Below are 21,826 nucleotides of genomic sequence, written 5' to 3' on the forward strand. Positions count from 1 at the left end.
ACCAATGGATAGTTCAGGGGATAACCAAGGGGATGGGCTCATAAATCTGAAATTGAACAGGTTTTCTCAACTACGCATCTGGTGTGACTATGAAGTATAAGAAAGGAATAAGGATTCTAGTACATTGAAATATAAGCAATACATACCTATGCGTGTGATTGTTAATATACACAATGGCTATAAAAGGCATATATGACTTCTAAACAAAATTTACACAAAACTGAGCTGTGCGTATAATTTATTCATATTCTTACATAGAAATTTGTCATACAGGCAATAGAAAAGAATATAAGCACTCCTTAGGAAAATCAATAAAATATTCACTAAAATTATTAGGATAACACTTAGCAACAAAAATAGCTTGAGAAAATGAATACTATTTAAATTAGACAATGTACAAGGTTTTAAAATGTTCCTATTTACAAGTCTGTGTGAGCACGTGGGAAAAGGGCATATGGTCAGCCCGCTAGGGCTTCCCTGTGAACACGGACTTGGAGAAACTGAGAGGCTCTGGTTCCCTCAACCTTGCCCCAGGGTCTCCAGTCCTGGTGATCTTTGGTCTGCTTGCATTTATGTCCACCCCCCCCAACTCTTATTTTACAAATTCCCTAACAAGGGAGATTTCAGTTCCAACACTGAAAATTTAGTTTTTCCACAGGAATATACATGACTCTATGACAGCTGCAAAGTCATGGTTTCAAAAGGCTTTGGTCACAAGGTTTTTAAATTGGAACAGTGTTTCCCTGAGAAAATGAAGAAGTGAACTTTTCCCTAAAATATTTGTAGGTTTACTTCCCTTCTTCTGTTTGTTCATTCAGCAAACTGTATAGTTTGCACTGAGTACTTCAAACCCAAATAGAAAAACACCTTTAGGATTCCAGTGTCATTTTCCAATTCTCCAAAATTTCGGAGCTTCCCATTGCCGTCTTCAGCATGTTTGGTTATAGAATCTTTATAGGATTGATAACTTACACAAACAAAGCAAAACAGGAGACTCCTTTACCTGTATTTCTCTTTTTTTAAAAAATAAATTTATTTTATTTTTATTTATTTTTGGCTGCATTGGGTCTTTGATGCTGCACGTGGGCTTTCTCTAGTTGCGGTCAGTGGGGGCTACTCTTCGTTTTAGTGCGTGGGCTTATTGCGGTGGCTTCTCTTGTTGTGGCTCTAGGTGTGCAGGCTTTAGTAGTTGTGGCACATGGGCTCAGTAGTTATGGCGCACAGGCTTAGTTGCTCCACGGCATGTGGGATCTTCCCAGGCCAATGCTTGAACCCGTGTCCCCTGCATTGGCAGGTGGATTCATAACCACTGTGCCACCAGGGAAGCCCCCTACCTGTGTTTCTTTTTGATGGTTCAAATACCATTGGTTTCTGAGTGAGAATATTGTAAGCGTGCAGAAAATAGTGATTTTTTTTAAAGTAAGAATTAAACAACTTCTAAACACCCAGAAGCAATCTGGCATTAACCTTCAGTCTTTATAATATATAACATCCTTAAATGAATTGAAAATGTGACTTTAAAGGGCCCTTGGATGTTGATGATTTGGTATTTGATTCTCTGCTTTTGTGGCATTTACAAAATCAGTTTAGGTAGATTAAAGTAAAAATAGCTATGCTGAGTATTTTAGAAAAATGTAACTTTTTCTTTTTAATACCTAGGAACTGGTAAAGCCAGGAACTTCTCTTATTTTACCTCATTGAAAACAAATCTATCCTCCTAAAAAAAAGATAATAAACTACCTAAAAAATCCTTTGCAATATCCAAGAAAAGTGACAATACAGAATAATTTTGAAGGATGGGATCCCATTCTCCCTCCTGCAGCTCTGCCAGCCTGAAACAAACCGACCGTCTCCTGTAAGAGAATGTCACACACATGGGACAGCATGGAGGCAGTTCTGCTGAGGAGCTGGGGAAAGAGCTCAGTGATGAGCCCTGCGACATTGACCACTGCTGTAATGTGTAACTTGCATTGATTTTAAATAAGCCAGATGGCTTATCTGAGAATTCTGGGTTGACTTTGATTTTGTGACTCTGAATTCCATTCACTTAAGGCTTAGTTGGTTTATAGAGATTAATTTTTTAATACTGTTAACATCATGTGCAACCAAGCACCAAGAATATCAATAAATATCAATAATTAGCTTTGGTCTTCCTTCCTCTTTCTGGTGGACCATTCTGACTTTGTAAATACAGTACAGTCTCAGTGCCAATGCCCCACTGGGGTTTAAATTCCATAGCCAGAGCACATCACCTTGATGTGTCTTGTCACTTGTTTGGGCATGTTTTGGAGTCTGAAAGAAAAATACAAAATGGGAAAAAGAACAGATCACCGATGGCTTAGTATGAAATTTGTTAGTAGTAAAAACAACAGTTTTGAGACCCTCGAAGTCAACTGGGGTAGTTAGTCAGAAATGACTTGTGACCATGGCTGTGGATGGGGGTTGCATTCACAAAGGGCTTTCAACCAGCCTTTTCTTGGCTTGTAGGTAGAAGATGCGGTTTTCTTCAGGATAAGTGACTTTACTGAGGGGCATCTTATAGATGTTGGGGTTTTTCGTGGTCAGCAGGAGGAACAGTAGTGTCGCCAAACAGAAGGGCCAGGTACAAGATGGCAATCCGACCTGGAGCAAAAGAGACAAGTCACACATTCCTTTGAGATCCTGTCGGAGGATCTCAAAGGAACCATGCTTCACTCCACTGTCATTCAGCTCAGGGGATGACTTGCTGGGGGCACTGCTCTGGACTCTGCTTGTCCCTGTGGAGACTGAGTCTAAGATCTCAGGGCATTCTGCAGCTGAAATGTCAGCATGCATTCCTTAGTGTTGATGTATGTCTTTCCCTCCCTCTCATGCAGTCAGACTTCCTACACTGGATGAGCAAACATGACACCTTGCTCCCAGAGATGACACTTCGCCAACCACCAATGGCTCCTGACCACTCATCAGGTCCACAGAGCCATTTTTGATTAGTTCAGCCCTCTCTCCCCTTGACCTCTACCCAGTCTAGGTCTTGGACTCTACTTGCTTTACTGCTTTTTGTTCATTTCTCAAAAAGACTGTAAGCTCCTTGATGGTAGCTCTTCCTTCTGTGCGTCCATGGCAACTCACACAATTCTGAGCACACACCATGTACTTGGTTAGGTTTGGCCTTATACATGGACCCCCAGGGTATGATGATACACAAACCTGACGTCACATCACATCTGGAAGAATTTAATAAAACACAGATGCCTAGGCATCATACAAGATCTACTCTACCAGAAATGCCAAGGGACAGGGTCTGAGGACCTGCATTTTTCAAAATCTCCCTAGCTGACTCTGTTTCGCAGCCTGTCCAATTCTGGCCCACAGGCCAAGGTCTGTGAACCTTTGTTGGGATGTGAAGGGCCCCACAAGCTCTAAGGCATCCCATCATGCCTGTAACAGGGCTTTGACATTCCACCATAAAGATACTGTGTCTCCAGAAGGACCCTCCCAGGTAAGCTCTCGAAGCTGCTGTTGAGAGGGCTAGATGCTGTCCTAACCCAGTGGCAGCCATGACCACATCTACATGGATAGAGTTATCATGAACCGGCCCTGCATCATCTGCAGTGGTCGGTGAGGAAGGGCACTGAGAGGTGGGGGACCCCAGAATACTCTGGGGATACTGGGCTCCTCAGGGGAGGGGAAGAACAAAGTCAAAGGAAGGAGAGAGTAGCAGGAGGCTCTTAATGGGCAACCATTTTGGCTACTAAATAATTCAGCCAGGGACTTCCATCTGCCAGTGCAGGGGACACAAGTTTGAGTCCTGGTCCGGAAAGATCCCACATGCTGTGGAGCAACTAAGCCGGTGCACCATAACTATTGAGCCTGTGCTCTAGAGCCCACGAGCCACAACTACTGAAGCCTGTGCACCTAGACCCCGTGCTCCGCAACAAGAGAAGCCACCACAATGAGAAGCCTGCACGCTGCAACTAGAGAAATCCCGCACACAGGAATGAAGACCCAATGCAGCCAAAAATAAAAAAAAAATTCAGCCAGGACATGGGTCTAAAAAAGTCTTACTGATGACTGATTGGGGATTAAAAAAATATAAGGGGTATGAAAAACTGTTGGCTTAATTAAAAAAAAATCTGGGTCTTTAATCAACTATCCTTTTCCTCCCTTTTCTGATTTATCAACTAATACATAGCCCCAGTTTTCTGTTTAAGTGAAAGATATTCTAAAGTCAACTTCTTGACACTCAGAGTTAAAGTATGAACTTGATAATATATTATACACCCTAAATTTCACTCCTTTAAATCAAACAATCTGATATTTTTAGCAAGCCTGGTGATTGTAGTTTGGACTAAGGTTTACTGTGATGCTGGAGGGTAAGTGAGGACAGGTGGGTCTGGCAGATGGAAAGTAGTGGCTATCTGTCATGGATTCTGCCCCAGGATGCCACGAAAGTGGACTTCAGGAGGGCTTCCATATCGTTGAAAACCGATCGATCACACTGATGAGAAAATGAGATTAAAGCAAACTCACCACAGCCATCAGGTTGGACATGCTGGCTCCAACGTAGGCAGTGAACAGGGCTACAAAAAAAAAAAAAAAAAAAAGGAAAGAAGAATGCTTGGTAGGTGCACTTTTCATTACAGGAAAGACTGCCTTTAGGTATAAATCCCTGGAATGTAAACTTGTGCGTTTCACCAGCGAGCCCAGCATCCTGGTTACAAGTATGAGCTTAGAGTCAGCGGTTCTGGGTTCAAATCCAGACTCCACCCTGTACGAGCTCGGTGCCGCCTCTCGAAGTCCCATTTCCTCACCTGTACAAGGAGGTAATAGGAATCTCTCTCTCACGGGTTGGTGTGAGTGTGAAGAAGATAATGCTTGGGCTTAGCACACAGTAAGTACTCAATAAAGGTAGCTTTTCTGTGGTACTATTTTGTTGCTATTATTGATAACACTTAAGGAAAAGGCCTTCCATGGTAAATAAACTTCCCCATTATTTTATCCAAGCATAATAATTAAAATTAAACTTATGTTCCTTGAGACAGCATACAATCTCATGGCATCTGGGATTCTCAGATCAATGGTTAGAATTCACAGTTCCAAATATCATAGTGTATATATATATATATGTAGTAACTCAGAAATTGGCAGAAACTGAACACAGACCTGGGATTCCTCCCCATAATAACATTTTCCCAAATACCATTAAGGTTGGCATACAGGTCAATGAATTAATTAACATCCTGTTTTTATTTACTTTGAGCACAAATTAGAGTAGGTAATTTGAGTTATATGTATGACTTTCAATGTAAAACAACAAAATCAAAGATCTCAACTAGCTAACTCAATTCCTGGCCCCAAGGGGGCTCGTGGAAGCCCTTAGGTTTCACAGAGGCGGCCTGAAGAATAACCTTCTTACAATGGCCACATGGTCACTTGGGCCAGCAACACTCAGTGTTAGACACACTCATCATCTGATCCTCAAGTCCATCGAGAAATCACATCTGCTACTCTGGGGAGTTGGGCAGCGGTGGTGGGAGGGACCTTATGATCCTCCTTTACTATAGACTTCCATCCTTTTATCAATATTTTATATTTTTATCCTGATAGTTTTTGTTCAACAGTATACCTAATTCTTTCACATCTGAATTGTCTCATGCTAATGGGAAAGGCTCATCTTTGGAAATGATCTGGGCTTCAAATCCCAGTTCTGCAATTTTGTTTGCTGTGCAACAAATCACTGAACTAGGAATCTAGTTTCATCACCTGTAAAAAGGCAACTTGAAGAGGTTTTTTACAGGGAGGTAATGAATCTCAAATGAAATCGTATATTTTCACAAACAGTAGCTATAAACTCATCTCTGTCACCATGGGTTGGAAGTACTGCTCTGAGGAGAAGGGTTAGAAGATTTTCTCTTTTCCCCCCATTTAGTTCATTCATTCATTCACTCATTCAAGAAATATTCACTGGCCATTGGCTAAGTAGAGGGGACACTCTGTCTCTTCTCTCCTGAGTACCAGCTTTTCTATGACACTCCCTTGAACACGTGAGACCTTATTTCTCTCCTAGAAGTGCAATAGCTTAATACCTATTAACGTACTTTTGGTGCTCGAGTCTCATATTGTAATGCTGTTTCAATTCCCTGTTGCTTTTCTTTCTATAGTAAGAGTATCAGATTGTCTAACAGTTGCTGCCCATCACTTAAGACTAGCTGGGTTGGGCTGGGAAAGCCTTATATTAGAGGTGAAGTTCTGTACACCATGGTTTGGAGGTGATGACCCTGAGAGCGTTCTGAGTAGCCGAGGGAGAGAAAAGGCCCTTGAGTGTGGAAGGGAGGACTGGATCCTAGTCCTTCATAGACAACGTCCCTCCCCACAGACCACCATGCGTGAGTCCTACTATGATAACCCAACTGTAAGAAGAGATACAAAATGTGTTTACAGTTTGCACTGATAAAATAACAAAATTGAGGAGTTCCCTGGCCATGCAGTTTCTGGCTTAGGGACACAGGGAAGGCAGCTTTACCAGGCTCTATCAGTGACTCCGAAGTCCTCTTTCCGATAAAGCCATAGGAGCTAATAAAAGAGCACCTCTGTGATAAATGCCTGTTATTTATTTACCTTGGCTGACAAGGTTTACCTTTTGTTTGGCAGTATCGGGGTGATATGGGCAAGCATAAACTTGCTGTGAGATTTGCTTTTTAAGAGGGACTAGAGGTCTGTCTCAAAACTTTATGTCCAAAGATGAAAAAGACAGTGCCCAGTGTGGGTGAAACAGGCACTCTCATATACTGTCAGTGGCAGGGGAAATTGGTACGGCCTCTGTGGGCTGCATTTGGCATCTCTTGAAATTAAAATAGGCAGAGCTGGGATTTGGGCACCAGGGAGGGTCTGGGCTCTTAACTAGTTCAATATACTGACTTAACCAGTATGCTCTACTAATAATGAAAATCTGATCTATCCAAAGGAAGGGAGATGTGATAGGCAGAATAAAGGCCCCCAAAGACATCCATGTCCTGATTCCCAGAACTTGTGAATATGTTACCTTATGTGGCAAAAGGGACTTGGCAGTTGTGATTAAGTTAAAGATCTTGAGATGGAGGTTTATCCTGGATTAGCCAGGTTGACCCAATGTGATCACAGGGTCCTTATAAGAAGGAGGCAAGGAAGTTCTGTCTAGGGAGTGGGATGGAGTGTTTTCATTCTCTGCTTTATACACTTCTGTATTGATTGAATTTTTGTTTGTTTTGTTTGGTAGAATAGGCCTGTACAACTATAGAAGTATAGAAAGAAAATAATGATGATATCACAGCTTTGGGAAACACACATCTGTAAACATCTTTGGCTTTTCCTTTCCCATAGTCCGTGAAGAGACCTTCACAGACCTTAACAGCACCCGTGACCAAGACAGTTTCTGCTTATCTTTAAGGATGTGCTCAGACTGTCCCTATGCTGGCCCAGACCATGCTTTCTACCAACTGGAATTCCTCCTCTTACTTTTTAGGACTTACAGAAAAGCCACCCTTTCTAGGAGGTACTTTTTGGTGATTCTGAACTATAATGTTCCCCCAGGGACTCACTCTGCACTGTAGGTGTTTCCTAGCTCTGCATCTTGTGGTCTCTGTGGGCTTCTCTCTCTTACTCACCTGGCTTCTGTTTTCTGTACAGAAAACCATGTGGGATCTAAAGCTTCTGAACCTCTAGCTCTTCCTAGTACTGTCTGGGTTGTACCATGAGTGTTTAATACATATTTGCTGCTACTGCCAATACAGAAAAAATAAAGGTTTGAAACCTCAAACCAACCTCAGAATAAAGAGTCTAACCCAGGTGAGCTCAGGAGGCCACATAATCTGTTTCTACCCTTCTCCTTTGCCCTAAGCTTTAAACAAGTATGGAAAAATGAGCAAAAATTTTAACAGGACTATTAGGTGAAATAGTTATGTAACTATAAAGAAATTGACAAAATGACATGTGAATGGCAACACCACAGCAACCTGAGTTTTGTTAATCTTCCTAGAGCATCAGACAATCAAAATTGGATTAGGCCTTAGAAATCTTTGGTTCTATCCCATGTCCTGCCCAATGCAGGAACTCACTCTAAATCCTGCCTGACATGTAGCCCACCACTTTAATAATGGCTGGATTGATTAATCTGGTGATAAAATGACTCTAGACAAATGTTTCCATGAGATTACAAAAGTTTCTGCATGTTCCAATATCCCTCCACCCCTTTGTCCCCAAGGAAGTGTCATTTCCTTCATTCTAGCACATTATCTTACACACTTTTATTTGTGTTGAATTAGGGATGCCAGAAGCTATAAGTGAATAAGCTCCCCTTCCAATGGCCAGAGAAATCCATGGTAGCTTTTCATATCCAAAGCACTTGAGGTCTGTTTTCACCTAAGTGCCTGAATGGTACTAAAGGGAAGGAGAGTAGTGTAGTGGGCGTAACTCTGGAAGTTGTTAGCAAATGTGGATTCTGGACTTATATTTACCCCTAATGGATGCCTTTCCGTGTGTCACTTTCTCTCTCTGCCCTTATGTAGAACCCCAACCGTAAAATGAGAAGGATGGAGTGGAGATCTCCAGAACCCTTTCTAGCTCCCATAGGCTGAGTCTGGCTAGAAAACAGAGGTTAGAAAGGATTAATATAGCAGTTCTCAAAATGTGGTCCCCAGAGCTACAGCATCAGCACCACCTGGCACCTTGTTAAAAATGCAAACTCCTCCCCCTACCTCTAACAATGAGTCAGGGACTGGGGGTTAGACCCAGCAATCTGGGTTTTAACAAGGCTTCCAGGTGATTCTGATGTTTGCTCCATTTTTGAGAACAGCTGGATTAAGGTGATTCTCTAAGGGCCCTTTAATACCACCTGATTCACCAGGAGAACCGACTCTAAGCTTGTTTCCTTTTAGTTTCTTGGGTCAAACAATTAGTATGAAGAACATAGGACAAGTCAAGTTTCTATCCCTCAACATACACATATTGTAAAATGGTTCTCTCATCTTCAAAATGAGTAATGAGGTAGACAGAGCAGACCCAAACCCTCCCAGAGAGGGGAGGCCAGTTGCCCTGGTTCCATCCTCAGCAGATAGCAGGGGGCTCAAACTAGAACTCCTGCTCTAGTTTCTCACACAGTCCTTTCTGACTGTTTGTTCTTGATGTTGATCCCATAATCATAAGCAACCATGCCCCAGATGAACAGGATACTCACCGCAGGCAAGAGCCAGGAGGTGGGTTTGCCAGGTGAGCGCCATGAACATTCCTCCAATTGCAATGCAGGTTAGAGAGCTGTTGAAACCCCAGAGTCCAACGTAGATGTTCTCAAATGGAGCTGAAAGACTGAGTCCTATTAGGCAAGACAGGAGGAGTCAGAACTTCGGACTAAATGCAGGAGGCTCTGGAAGGAGTCTTGGGGTGGGGAAGTCATCTGAGAACTCCCACTGGTCCCTTGGAAGCAGACCTTCAAGAAAGGTCTGGGGTATAGAAGATGCCTGAGACAATGGATGGAGCAGAGGAGGCGCTCAGTATCTGGTAACAAGTCTTACACTCACCTGCTGCCATCCCCAGCAACGACCCGATCGCAGCATGTAGGCACATGAGTGGGGAGGAGAGGAAGATGGCGCCTAGGAAGATGCCCCCTGTCCACGGATTATCACAGCCATATATCTGACCAACACCCACAGGCAGGGACTTCAGTAACTGCAGAAACAATTTAGAAAATGCGGTCATTAAAACTACTGTACAGAAACTCATAGGGCACCCACAAACACAATGCGATGTCATTTTAGATTTAGCGTATCTTATCTTTCAAGGTCAGTGCTACTAATTTTTAAAATTCTCTCTCTCTATGGAAAAATCTCAGTCATTCTTCTGCTTTATCCCCAGAGATACACCAGCCCTTCCCTGCTGCGTGCTGAGCATGCCTTTCCCAGACCCTTCACTCACTGGCTCTACTGCTTGCACTGTCACCTGGCTTTGGTCACTGATAAGCTCCCAGTGCTGTGTCACTGCTCCTCACTGATCCTGTGAGGATTGGCCACGCCTCCCAGTGAGGATGGCAGGGACCACAGCTCACACTTCTATTGCTTTCAACTCTCTATCAGATCTGAGGCCAATAAATCAATGCATCTCTATGGTCAATAGAAGTATTATTACTCCCACGTAATTTAGTTATTTGTGCTAAGGGCAGAGACCCAAAGTCGGGTTATCTTATCCACAACTCCGAAGCAATTATTGGCAGGTTCATGAGTCAGGACCATATTTACACTTCTGTTGTTAATGAGAACATGTATTAGTTAATTAATTTTACTTTATTTTTTAAAATTTATATTTATTTATTTACTTTTTATGTTTTGATTAGTTTTTATTAAAATTTTTTTAATTAAAAATTCTTTTTATTTTTCATTATATATACATTTTTAGAGAGCTTGTATTAATTTAAACCAAGATATCCTTAGCTTATTCCAGTTATCAACAACTGCCAGTCCTCAGAACACAAAAATCCATGTAAATATCACAATTCTAGCTTTCTGGCTGAGTTCTGAACTCAGGTAATATGTTCACAGAGTGGCAGTTCCTAGGAACAAGGTACAGGGTTTGATTCAAGCTAACAAATGATAATTCCTTATAACAACACTTCTGGTAGGGCTAGGATAGGCGTAATTGTGTTAGTTCTGTTTTGACCAAGGCTATCACTGAAAGGGGTCCTCCCTACCTCCCATCTCACTCCTTCCACCTTTTCGCAAGGACCTTTGGGAGGCAGTGACTCTGATGCAGGGAGGCCAGCTTTGGCACAAGGAAGTGTCCGCTCCTTCCATGAATTAGGCTGGATCCAATGCTGGTTTCTGATGCTAGTCTGGTCCTTGCCCAGGGCACAGGATCATACTGTGAGTTTGATTCTAACCTAAGATGGGCCTAAATTCTTCCAGCCCATGCTGGATTTTCACGTCTACACAGGATCATTTCCTGTTTCTTCTAGACCAGGGAACTTGACACAGGCAGACTGTGTGGTCTTTTATCACAGAACTGGACAGCAGAACTATCCCTCAGGTATCCCTCCCCAGGGAAATGGGGAGTTGATGAGATGGGAAATAAGTATGCTGATGTTGGAGAGGTAGTTCAGAGTGAGGAGAAGGACAAGACTCCCCTTCCCCATGTTAGCACTGTCCACTAGCACTTTCTGTGGTGATGGAATATTCTGTATCTGTGCTGTCCAATACGTGCAGTTATTGAGCACCTGAAATGTGGCTAGTGAGGCTAAAGAACTAAATTTTAAATTTTATTTAATGTTAATTAACTTTACATTTAAATTAAAATAGCTACTGTATTAGGGCAGTTTTAGATAGTTAAACTAATGCTATTTTTTCATGGGCAGTTCTGATAAATTTTTAATTTTCCTTCTGAGTTATTTCCAAATGCTCCCATTCATTTTCTGGGCAAGAAGCTAAAGAAAAGGCTACTTGAACTCCTCACATGTTTTGACTGCTCAGCAAAGAGGACAGCAAAAGGTATTTTATAACCTGATAGCGGAAAAATCAGTCTCTTGCACCCTAAAAAAGGTAAGGTTGGTTTTCTTCTGATTTCAAGTGTTTTCTTTTTTTAAATAATCAAGAAACCTTAAACAGATTTATTAAATAAACACCAATACAAAGAGCTGGAATTTGATTTGGGTTAACCAGGCTTTTAAAAATAGTGCTCTCTCTATGCACAACTGTAATGAAATACACAGCATACATGCTAGGATAGTGGTTCTCAAACTCTGGCCCACGTCACTATTATCTGGGGAGCTTGTTAATACAGGCTCCTAGGCTCTACCCCAATGATTATGATTTAGGGAGTCGAGATGGAGCTTGTATTAGTATTTAAAAAACAGTGATTCTTATGCCTCCAAAGCCTGAGAAATCTGAATTACTGTACATATTCTATGAGGTCCACCATAAGAAAAAGCAGAATAGAGAGCTTCTGCAACAGGATCTAACAGTAAGCAGCCAGTTCTTTTGATTGGAGGAGGTAGGTCAGGGACGACTTAACACCAGGCTGGAGGCCCCTGCCTCAAGGGCTGGCCTCCATCATACCCCACAAATAAGGGCCAAGTTTGAAATAGAGTGTCTAAATTTCAGTGGAGATATATTCTGGAGTTAGCACTGCAGATTTTAGGAAAAGAGGAAGAAAAATTAGCTTTGACCAAATAGTCATTTAAAAAATCCCTTAGAGCCCAAAGCTTTGGAGTAGAACAAATAAGCATTTAGACGGCAAGAGGAAGGCGTTAAAGGACTTCCTGGTGGTCCAGTGGTTAAGACTCTGCTCTCCCAGTGCAGGCGGCCTGGGTTTGATCCCTGGTAAGGGAACAAGACGCCGCATGCGGCAACAAAGATCCCGCGTGCGGCAACTAAGACCTGGCGCAGCCAAATACGTATTTTAAAAAAAATTCTTAAAAAAAAAAGAGGAAGGTGACAAGGTCCCCCCAGTGCTGAGTCTCTATAAGCTTCTGATGCCCATGAATAATTAACCAGGAGGACACGGGGTATCTTCCAGAGCCAGTGGTGGGGTGGGGTTGGGGGGGTGGGGGTGTAAGAAGATAGTGTATCTTACCTGCAGGGCACTGAGGTCAGACCAGGTGACATTGGGAACTGAGGTTACAGGTGTGAACAACTTGCTTGGGAAAAATGGATTGTAATGTCCCGTGGCAGAAAGGTACATTGACAACGCCATGTTGAAGGGCAGAGTGAAGACAGGGAGGTCCCATTTGCAGAACACGGAGTTCAACGCACTTGAGAAAACTGGACTAAAAACAACAACAGAACAGAATGGAAGAATATGCATGTGAAGCCTTCCAAACTCCCAATGCCCTGGAATGGAAGCCAGGTTGACAAACTGAATCTCTATACTATGGAGGGGCTTTGTTTCATTGGCAAATATGTCCCTAAAGTATGTTGCCAAACTTTTCACAGAAAAAAAAAACAAAAATAAAAACAAACCCAAACCCAAACACACCTGGAATAAATCCTGTCATAGAATAATTCTTACATACAGTCAAAAATAAACTCTCAGCTTATTTGGCTTGTGGAAAATTATGCTCTGGGTTTGCTCACAGTGAGTTATAAATCTAGGTTTTAAAAATATTTTTGAAGTATTTAAGACATCTGAAAAGAATATTGTCTAAACAGTTAAAGCCCCTTCTGTAACCTACTTGATCATATGCACCTCCCTCCCCACCAGAGGCAAACTTGATCTTGAACTTGTATACCATCTCCACGAGTCTTAGTATATTTAGTCTTGAAAAAGAAAAACGATGGTCCCAGGAAGGATGCAGGTGGTGTGGACTGGAGGAAAGAGATCTTAAACTCAGGAGGGCAGAGTTCTAAGTCCTTGAGCAGTTGAACTGTGTGGCCGAGGGCAGGGAGGTACTTTCAGTTCCCTCATCTGTAAACTGGGAGATTGGATTATATGGTCTCTGGGCCCATTTTGTTCCCTCACTTGTTGATCCAATCAAGGAGCCATCACTTTAAGGTCAGAATCCCAGGTTTCCGGAATTGGGGGAGAGGGTGAGTGACCATGTGCAGGTGATGCCTCTTGCCCTTGAGCCTTATCTTCAGAATAGGTGGGAAGTCCCACCTGAGCAGGTTGGCCGTGCCGGCAGGTTCTCCTCCACACATCTGTGCTGTATCCAGGGTGGGCACGCTGTCCATAGTGGGCTACACGTATCATTTGTGTGGGTACTAATATTTTATATTCTGAATATACCATGGTAAGAAGGAAATGTTTGTTTTCGAAAAAGAAAAAAAGTATTTAAGACAGTGTCAACATAGAACTAGTTTGAAGGATTTAGGGTTAAAAAAGGAATCGAATTCAGTAAAGAACTATTTTGAAGGGGACAGGGGCAGGTGGTAAGGGGAGTTCATACAGGCGCAGGGGTTCTCAGTGAGGTCCCTGGATCAGCCACAACAGCATCATCTGGGAAGTTGTTAGAGATGCAGATTCTGAGGCCCTGCCCCAGATGGACTGAATCAGGAAGCCTGGGGGAGGGAGCAGCAGTCCGTGTTTTAACAGGCCTTGCAGGTGAGGCCGATACTGTGCATGTTTGAGGACCACTGATGTGGGGAGTGGTTCTCAACTTTGGTTGTACTTTAGAACCTCCTGGGAGCCTTCAAACTCCCAATGCCCTGGAAACACCCCAGACCAATTACATCAGAATCTTGTGGGGGGTTGGCTGTGAGGTGTGTGTGGAGGCCACACGCATTGGTGTACTTGAATGTTTCCAATAGACATATCCTGAATCTAAATTTAAAAATATATTTTTCTAAAGATTGTGTTATATACATAACATAAAATTTACCATTTAAACCATTTTAAAGCATTCAGTTTAGCGGCATTAAGTACATTCACATTGTTGTACAACTATTACCGCCATCCATTCATGGAACATTTTTCATTTTGCAAAACAGAAACTCTATACTCCCTAAATAATAACTTCCCCCACTGCCTTCTCCCCCTATACATTTTTCAAAAAGGCATTTCGAAAACCAGGTACAACTTACCAAGTCATGGACATAGCAGATACAGGGAATAATAGCCACCAGAAATAGTTTCCCTTGTCTGAAAAGACAGCCATGAGGATTCCCACCAGGGTGGCATTGTAGCCCTGGAGCCCTGCTGCAATGGCGGACCTGTGGGCAAAAGGCACAGCTTGGACAGCTTCCAGGAGGATGTTGGCTGGACGTGCACATAAATGACACTAGTAACTTCCAGATAATATTTACATTTGAAAATGAGATTATATTTAGGATTTTATTGCAAAGTCTGTAGAAGCCAAATACTAATAAAAGCATGAAAAAGTAAAATATACATGGATAAAATGCAAATGTGCACATAGAACAACCCCTATAGAGGTGTCATAGCTAAAGATAGAATTCCAGCATCTAGGGGAGGAAAGGGAAATCAGCAATCCAACCTATTCTGCTTCCTTTTACCCTTTTGTTCCAAAAGTTATTATTTCTTTTAAGTCATTAGGACCTCTGACTTGAATAGAGCTTTGATGTGAAACTGTTTCCTAAGTCTGATTTTCTTGGTGAGAGATGTAAGATTCTTAAAATGTAAATTTACTTCCATGGTGTCTTTGATCTTATAAACACAGCTCTTCCAACTTAGCATATATTTTCATCTTCCTGTGCTTCCATTTTGTTGTCTCCAGATATACATTTCCAAGTTATTGCAAAGAAAAACAATTACTTTTACTTGGCAAATTACTCCATTTAATTATGTGCATATATAGCACCTAATTATTTCTTGGGTCCTTTTTGCTTCCCAGCATTTAACCTCACTTCTAAATGTTGTCCTGGGTAAGTTTCTACTCCTGGCCAAAATGGTTCCCATTTCATATCTGGGGACAAGAAGCTCCAAGAAATGGAATGATTTCTATAGAATAAGCCCTGGGGCTGACAAGCCAGGCCCCCCAGGGCTCTGAGAATTGGCACCTTGAAGGTACCCAGCATTCAAGGATGAAGTCTGTAGGAGTCACGGGTTTGCAGATGGTGAAGTGGGTGGGCGAGGTTGAACACAGGGCCTGAGGGGGAGGTGATGTAGCAATGAGTCACGCTACAGGGCAGTACAGGATGGTGTGAAAGCTTCTCCCGGCCTGTTTGTCACTGGAGCAGGAGGCACCAGTTCAACAGCAGGGTGATATTCATCTGGGCAAGAGTATTAGAGGTGAGACTCCATGCTCAAAAGCCCTTTGTCTCCCTTAAACAATCCTTCAGGATATGTGGCAGGTGATGCGACTTGTATTGGTTTAACCCAGGAAATGATAATTGAGGCCATACCTGAGGGCAGTGGGGAGCTATGCAAGGCTTGTCCTCTCAGCAACTGACTTTCGGATTGAAGGCTTGAGTTTGATCAACAAAAAATTAACTGCAATGCCTACATGTTGTGGAATGCCACAGTTTCATCAAGAAGAAGATATGTATTCATTTAAAGCAGAATTACCTTTTTCATGTGCCCTTTAGGACCGAGGAGAGTAAAAGAGATCTGAAAACTAACCCATGTAAATATGGTTGGTCTTTTAAACCATTGATCCCCAACGTTTTTGGCACCAGGGACCGGTTTCATGGAAGGCACTTTTTCCATGGACTGGGTTGGGGGGGGATGGTTCAGGCGATGGGGAGTGGCAGACGAAGCTTTGCTTGCTAGCCTGCCACCCACCTCCTGCTGTGTGGTCCAGTTCCTAACAGGGGGTGTTGGGGACCCCTGTTTTAAACCATACGTGATAAGGACAATGGGTCAACTTCTACTGGGGCAAAACAATGAAGAAGATTTGATATGATACAATCCTGGACCACACCTCCAAACTGGACAGACTGTTTCTTGATGTGCATTAGAACAGAATTTGACCTAAGGTACAAAATCACCCTCCATAGAGAACAAGTCAGGCTCCTTGGACCTGATGGGAAAGTGGAGCATTTTTGGACTCTCTCCCCGAGAAGCCCCTTAGGCAGTTTGCAGTAAGTGTTACAGGAGCTTAGCTGTATAATGACCATCCACTGGGGGTGATGCATGGATCCTGGCCACCTAGAAGACCAGCAGCCTCCCTGAAGGAACTGGTCAGGCAGGAGCCGTCTCCTCCCATGGTAGGAGTCAGCTCATCAGTTCTTCAGTGGCAGATAGTTTATAAAGTACACGCTATGTTTAGCCTAACACATAGTTCAGAAGACACACTAACATTACTTGTCAGAACTTGCTTACTTGGAATTTATGTCAGTTTGTCTCTCTGGAAGCTGAGCTAATCTTTGTACTGTCCATGAAGAATGAATTTACTAAGCTAAGCATGGAAATAAGATATAATGGGATTAGTGGGATTTTTAAGCCACTAAAACTTTTCCTGAACCCATATCCATTTTTTGTAAATAAACAAAATGCTGATGATAAATAATTGATCAATCATTAAAGCAGATCCCTTTGGACCCTACCCTGGGAATTACTTATAGCTTTCTTCTGGTTACCATGTAGTGCCAGGAGCATCTGGCATCATTCAGACTGGCCGCTTATTCAGGTACCACGAATAAGAGGATATAAATGATTTCCTGACCTCTGACTAAAGGCACATATAAAGCATTCTGTGCAATAAAGGTTGTTTCTCCTGGGGAGGGTGGGGCTTTATCACTGTTGCCCAGAGTAACTGGTTGGCTCCTGTGTTCTAAGAAGCAAGAAGCGGAGGCTTGGAGGGACGCGCCTACCTGTCCTGACCGAGTAACAGGGCTGTCAGGGTGGAGACCACAGTTGCCACACAGCCACTGAGCGCCCACCAGGGGTTCTGGACCAGGAGTCCCACCAGAATCAGGATTCCGCTGATGGGGTTGCTGACAAACACCACTTGGGATATGCCCCGAAGGACCCAGTCGACGAACTGGAGTGCCTGGGGTTTGTCTGGAAGAGATGAGATGGGCAGAGCTAAGGAAACAGCGAGGCAAATGGGGCTCCTTCCCAAGTCCAGGGCCCACCCTGAGCAAAATCCCCTCTCATGAAGGTGAAGCTAATTTTTGATATTCCTTGAAGCTTTTTCTCTGAACCCTTTCCCCTTAGTGACCTTCAGATCCCTGAAAGCAACCAGTTTCTTTCCTCTCAATCCAACTGCCCCTACTAGAATCTCAGTTCCAGAAAGCATCGGATGAACTTATTTACCATGCTTAGAGGTTCAGATTCATACGGCAAAGGAATGAATTACCAATAGTAAAATTTCACTTTTTAAGTACTGAAATTATAAGGAGGAACCAGGTGCCTTCCTCTGATATCAACTGGACTGCGGCCCTGACCACTATCTCCATTAAAAAAAATTTGAAGAAGTTTGCTGGTTATAAGATAAAAAGTTAAAAAAGGGAGAGGAAAGAGATAGGTAGAAGGTAGGGGAGTATAACTAAAGATATGACTAGAAGAACCAGCAAACCATTTCCCCCAAAGCCACTGCTCCAAGGGATGGAAGAATAAATACCTTTAAACCAGTTGGCAAATTCTTTCATATCACCAGTTATGTAGCCAAGTGCCTTGGGGAGGCATCTTCTCTTGCGAACTGGTGGACCCTGATTTCCACCCTGGTCCAGTTTAACCACAGTGGGGCTGTCCTCCATGGATAGCTCTTCCTCTGGCTCCTTAAGGAAAGAACAGAGCTCATAAACATCCTAATGTAGAACACTTCGGACTGGCCAGTGTGGGACCTGGTCACAGTAGCCACAGAGGATGAGTTTAAAGGCACTTTATCTGGACCATGACATCCCATGGAACTAAGAAAACACCATTTTCCTCTTGAAATGTTGTCACGGAGATTATTACCAAGACCCAAACCCCATACTACTTTTGTTATCACTGTTTTCAATGCCATCACGAAAAAAGGTTCTGGTCTTTCATTTCATAAGGTTCAGTTTCTAGCTCAACAAATATTTATTGAGCACCTATATCCTACACTCAAAGAGCTCAGTCTAGTGGGAAAGACTGAAAAATAGTTAATTTCAACGTAAGGAGTCAGATAATGATATAGAAATAGCTAAGTACTTAAGCTTCTTGCTGCCAATGAAAGGAGCCAGATGTCAGGTTACAGACCAATCAGCTACTTTCCAAGACAAGCAGTCATTTTAAATTGAATTTTTATTTTACAAAAAAGAGTTTTGTTTTTAAAAGTTTGAAAGAGAAGAAATGTTTACAAAACAGTGTGTGTGTGTTAACACAGCCTAAGAAAACCGCCTCTCACACACTCTCCAAGTCAAAGATTGCTTGACTATGTCATCACATCAGGCAACTGCCTCAGATATTCTTTATTTTTGGAATTTGTTATTTAAATGTTTAAAGACTGGAAAAATAATATTCCACAAAGGTGTAGAAAATGGGAAAGGTGGAGGCGGACCAAGCTGTTGAAAACCAAAAAATTACAATTTAAGAATTGTATGCTATGGGGCTTCCCTGGTGGTGCAGTGGTTGAGAGTCCGCCTGCCGATGCAGGGCACGCGGGTTCGTGCCCCGGTCCGGGAAGATCCCACATGCCGCGGAGCGGCTGGGCCCGTGAGCCATGGCCGCTGAGCCTGCACATCCGGAGCCTGTGCTCCGCAACGGGAGAGGCCACAGCAGTGAGAGGCCCGCGTACCGCAAAAAAAAAAAAAAAAAAAAAAAGAATTGTGTGCTATAAGAATGTACAGGGCATACTTACAGTAAGCATGCCTCGGGGAAATACTAACAGTATAACCGCGACTGGCGCTCACTATGAGACTCTTCACTTCTCATGATAAGTGTTAATAGGACTAAGTACCAGCATCAACAGAATATGGTACCCTGTAGACAAAAATGGTTTTATGGTGCCGATGGTAGATATAAAAGAATACCAATGATGTCGTCCCAGAAACAGGCAAAGGGAGAAAGACAATGGCAAAACTACCTTGAGTTTGCAAGGAAGCAAGGAGCACAGCCAGGCCAGTGTGAAGCAGGGGAACACCAAAACCATCAGACCCCAGAAGGCACAAGTGTGGAATGTGGAAGCCACAGGCACGTAAGACATGACCAAGGAAATACCCCAAACTCGTGCAGTTAGACCAGCTCGTCTTCTCTCTGTGGCCAGGCTGTGAATAAGGGGTTCTCGTGGCTATTTTTGGTCCCATCGTTGTTCCATTTACCATAGCCAACAAATGGCTATTAACAGATAATAAAAGTTATGGCTTTTAAAATTTTTATTTTTTGCAATCCAGATTTTAGTTTTGGCTTCTATTAATCCCAGTACAGAAATCAATGTAACATTTTTTATTGAGTCACAATTTCACTTCAATTGTATTATTTCATTGCCCAACTAACCATTCTGCTTTTGAACAATGGCCAACCATTCCACAAAGTAGAAGCTGTTCATACAGTGCATTCTAGACCAAGGTCATTTTGTCTTGGCAAAATAGTGATAGAAACCAGCATTTGTGAGACTTCCAATGAACATTTGCATTAAGAAATTCTTAAACTGAAAACTGCTGGAGGTCAGGAACCAAAACTAAGTCTATATGGAACTCAGCTGGCCCCAAAGTTAAACAAGGAAAACTGTTTGAATTATTAAGCAATTGTGAAAAATTGGATTTTATTTCATAATCTAAGTGATGACTATCATTTATTTTTATCTCCCTCTTTAAACATCATAACTGAAAATATTGCTTGGAAGGCCCTTTCCTCAGCTACAGTGACCCCATTCTCAAAGCCATGCATCTTATGAGAGGCATCAGGCTCCAGTCCAGGCAATGACAAGAAATTGCCTTGAGTTTCTGTGACTGAGTAGATCTGGCCCTACAGAGGCAGCACCGAATGAAAACATTAAAGTGGACATTTTCCATCACGCACAGAAACAATTAGGTATATGGGTTATTCCAGGGTGAACAAATTCATGTTCTCAAAATTTCCAGCATTTATTTAAGAGGGTTTTAAATACATCATCACCTCAGAGATTTTAGAGATAACAAATATGAAACCTGATATTCTAACTGGCCAGATATGACTGAGAACCTGACTGGCCAGAGTTCCCTGCCTAGCCACCCGAAGCTGAATAAAGATTGAATCATTTATCTGAATCCACAGCCCAACGTACAGAAGGCTTGCTGTGCTTTGTCTTTCCAGTATCCACATATTGGGGTAGGTTGTGTGGTTGCCATGTCCTAGAGAGAGGGGTCTTCTCATGAGTTGAGCAGACAGTTGCTGCTGTGGCCGAACCCCCCAGGAACCATTTATTCTGAAATCCTGAATACTCTGGAGCCCTGGGAACCCTGACTACTTGCTCCAGAACTTAGGCATGAGAATTGGTTATGAGAAACCAGTAACTTAAAGGTTGTGGTTCACCCTAGAATTTTATCATGCTAGACTGTTTGCATTTCTTTAGGGAACTTTAAGAATCCACACATCCTAATTGGAAAGGCAATGCAAGGTGATAAAACAGGAACTTAAACTGATGCTCAAGCTTTTCAAATCTAAGTAGGTCATTAAATTTCAACTAAAAAGACAGGACCAGAAAATAAAAGGAAAAAACTCTATAAAATAGGAGGAGCATAAGTTAAAAATCCCAGACTACTTTTTCCTAGCTTTTCCATGGTTGTCAAAACTCTGCAGCACAAAGGTCCAGCATCCAACCCCAGATGAGTGTCTTGTGACTTTCTTGACCAAGACCCCTGTGCATCTGGCTCAGCCCAAGCTGCACTGCTCAGCAGAGCATGAGGACCCACTTCCCAGGCTCTGTTCAGAAAAGACACAGCAGAGTCACAGAGAGAAGCTGCACAAAGGTAGCATACCTGTTCTGGTGGCCCATGGGCCAGGGCCAAGCTTAGCCAGGGGAAGCCTCTGCGTGCCGCCTCACCAGCTTTTTTTCCAAAAGGGTCCCTCCAAAGAGGACCAGGAGGGGCGTCACCAGCGGCGCCAATCAAAGACCGTCCATTCATCCTTCCTTTCTTTCCATACACGACAAAGGGCAAAAATAGATGAATCAGCAGGATTTGTGCCCTGGCTGTGGTGTGAAATGCAAGGTAGAGAGAGGCAGGAGCTCTCCCAGAGAGTTCCTGGGGAGAGGAGATATTAACAGAGAAGGCCAACTTCTCCATAAACAAGAGCTCCATCAGCAAAGAGAGATGATGAGCTGACTGCAGACATTGAATGTTCATTTTACTTCACTTAGAACAAAAGAAAAATATGGCAAATCATCCTGCACAGAGACCTATGCATAGGTTTTGTTCTGCTGCGTTTCTCCACTATCAGGAAGCTGACAGATCTGAAGCTTGTTCCAAAAGGAGGGGTGGGCTCAGGCTCTGAAACACTTCAGGCAAACTGTTAAGGCTCCATCTTGGGGGTCAAAGCCAAT

The 21,826-nt window shown here is 42.8% G+C and overlaps 1 protein-coding gene across 1 annotated transcript; it reads right to left on the reverse strand.

The window, feature by feature from the left end:
• Nucleotides 1-2,448: 2,448 nt before the first annotated feature.
• On the reverse strand, nt 2,449-21,422 carry SLC14A1 (solute carrier family 14 member 1 (Kidd blood group); the record flags this gene model as incomplete). Its single annotated transcript, XM_079941989.1, has 9 exons — nt 21,264-21,422; nt 17,960-18,116; nt 17,208-17,397; nt 14,517-14,645; nt 12,571-12,763; nt 9,531-9,678; nt 9,191-9,325; nt 4,510-4,559; nt 2,449-2,622 (listed from the first exon to the last, which is right to left on the reverse strand). The coding sequence occupies exons 1-9, from the start codon at nt 21,408-21,410 to the stop codon at nt 2,449-2,451; spliced, it is 1,323 nt and encodes a 440-aa protein (XP_079798115.1). The 5' UTR covers nt 21,411-21,422.
• Nucleotides 21,423-21,826: the final 404 nt, after the last annotated feature.

The sequence above is a fragment of the Stenella coeruleoalba genome (genome assembly GCF_951394435.1).
Source record: "Stenella coeruleoalba genome assembly, chromosome: 14".
NCBI lineage: Eukaryota > Metazoa > Chordata > Mammalia > Artiodactyla > Delphinidae > Stenella > Stenella coeruleoalba.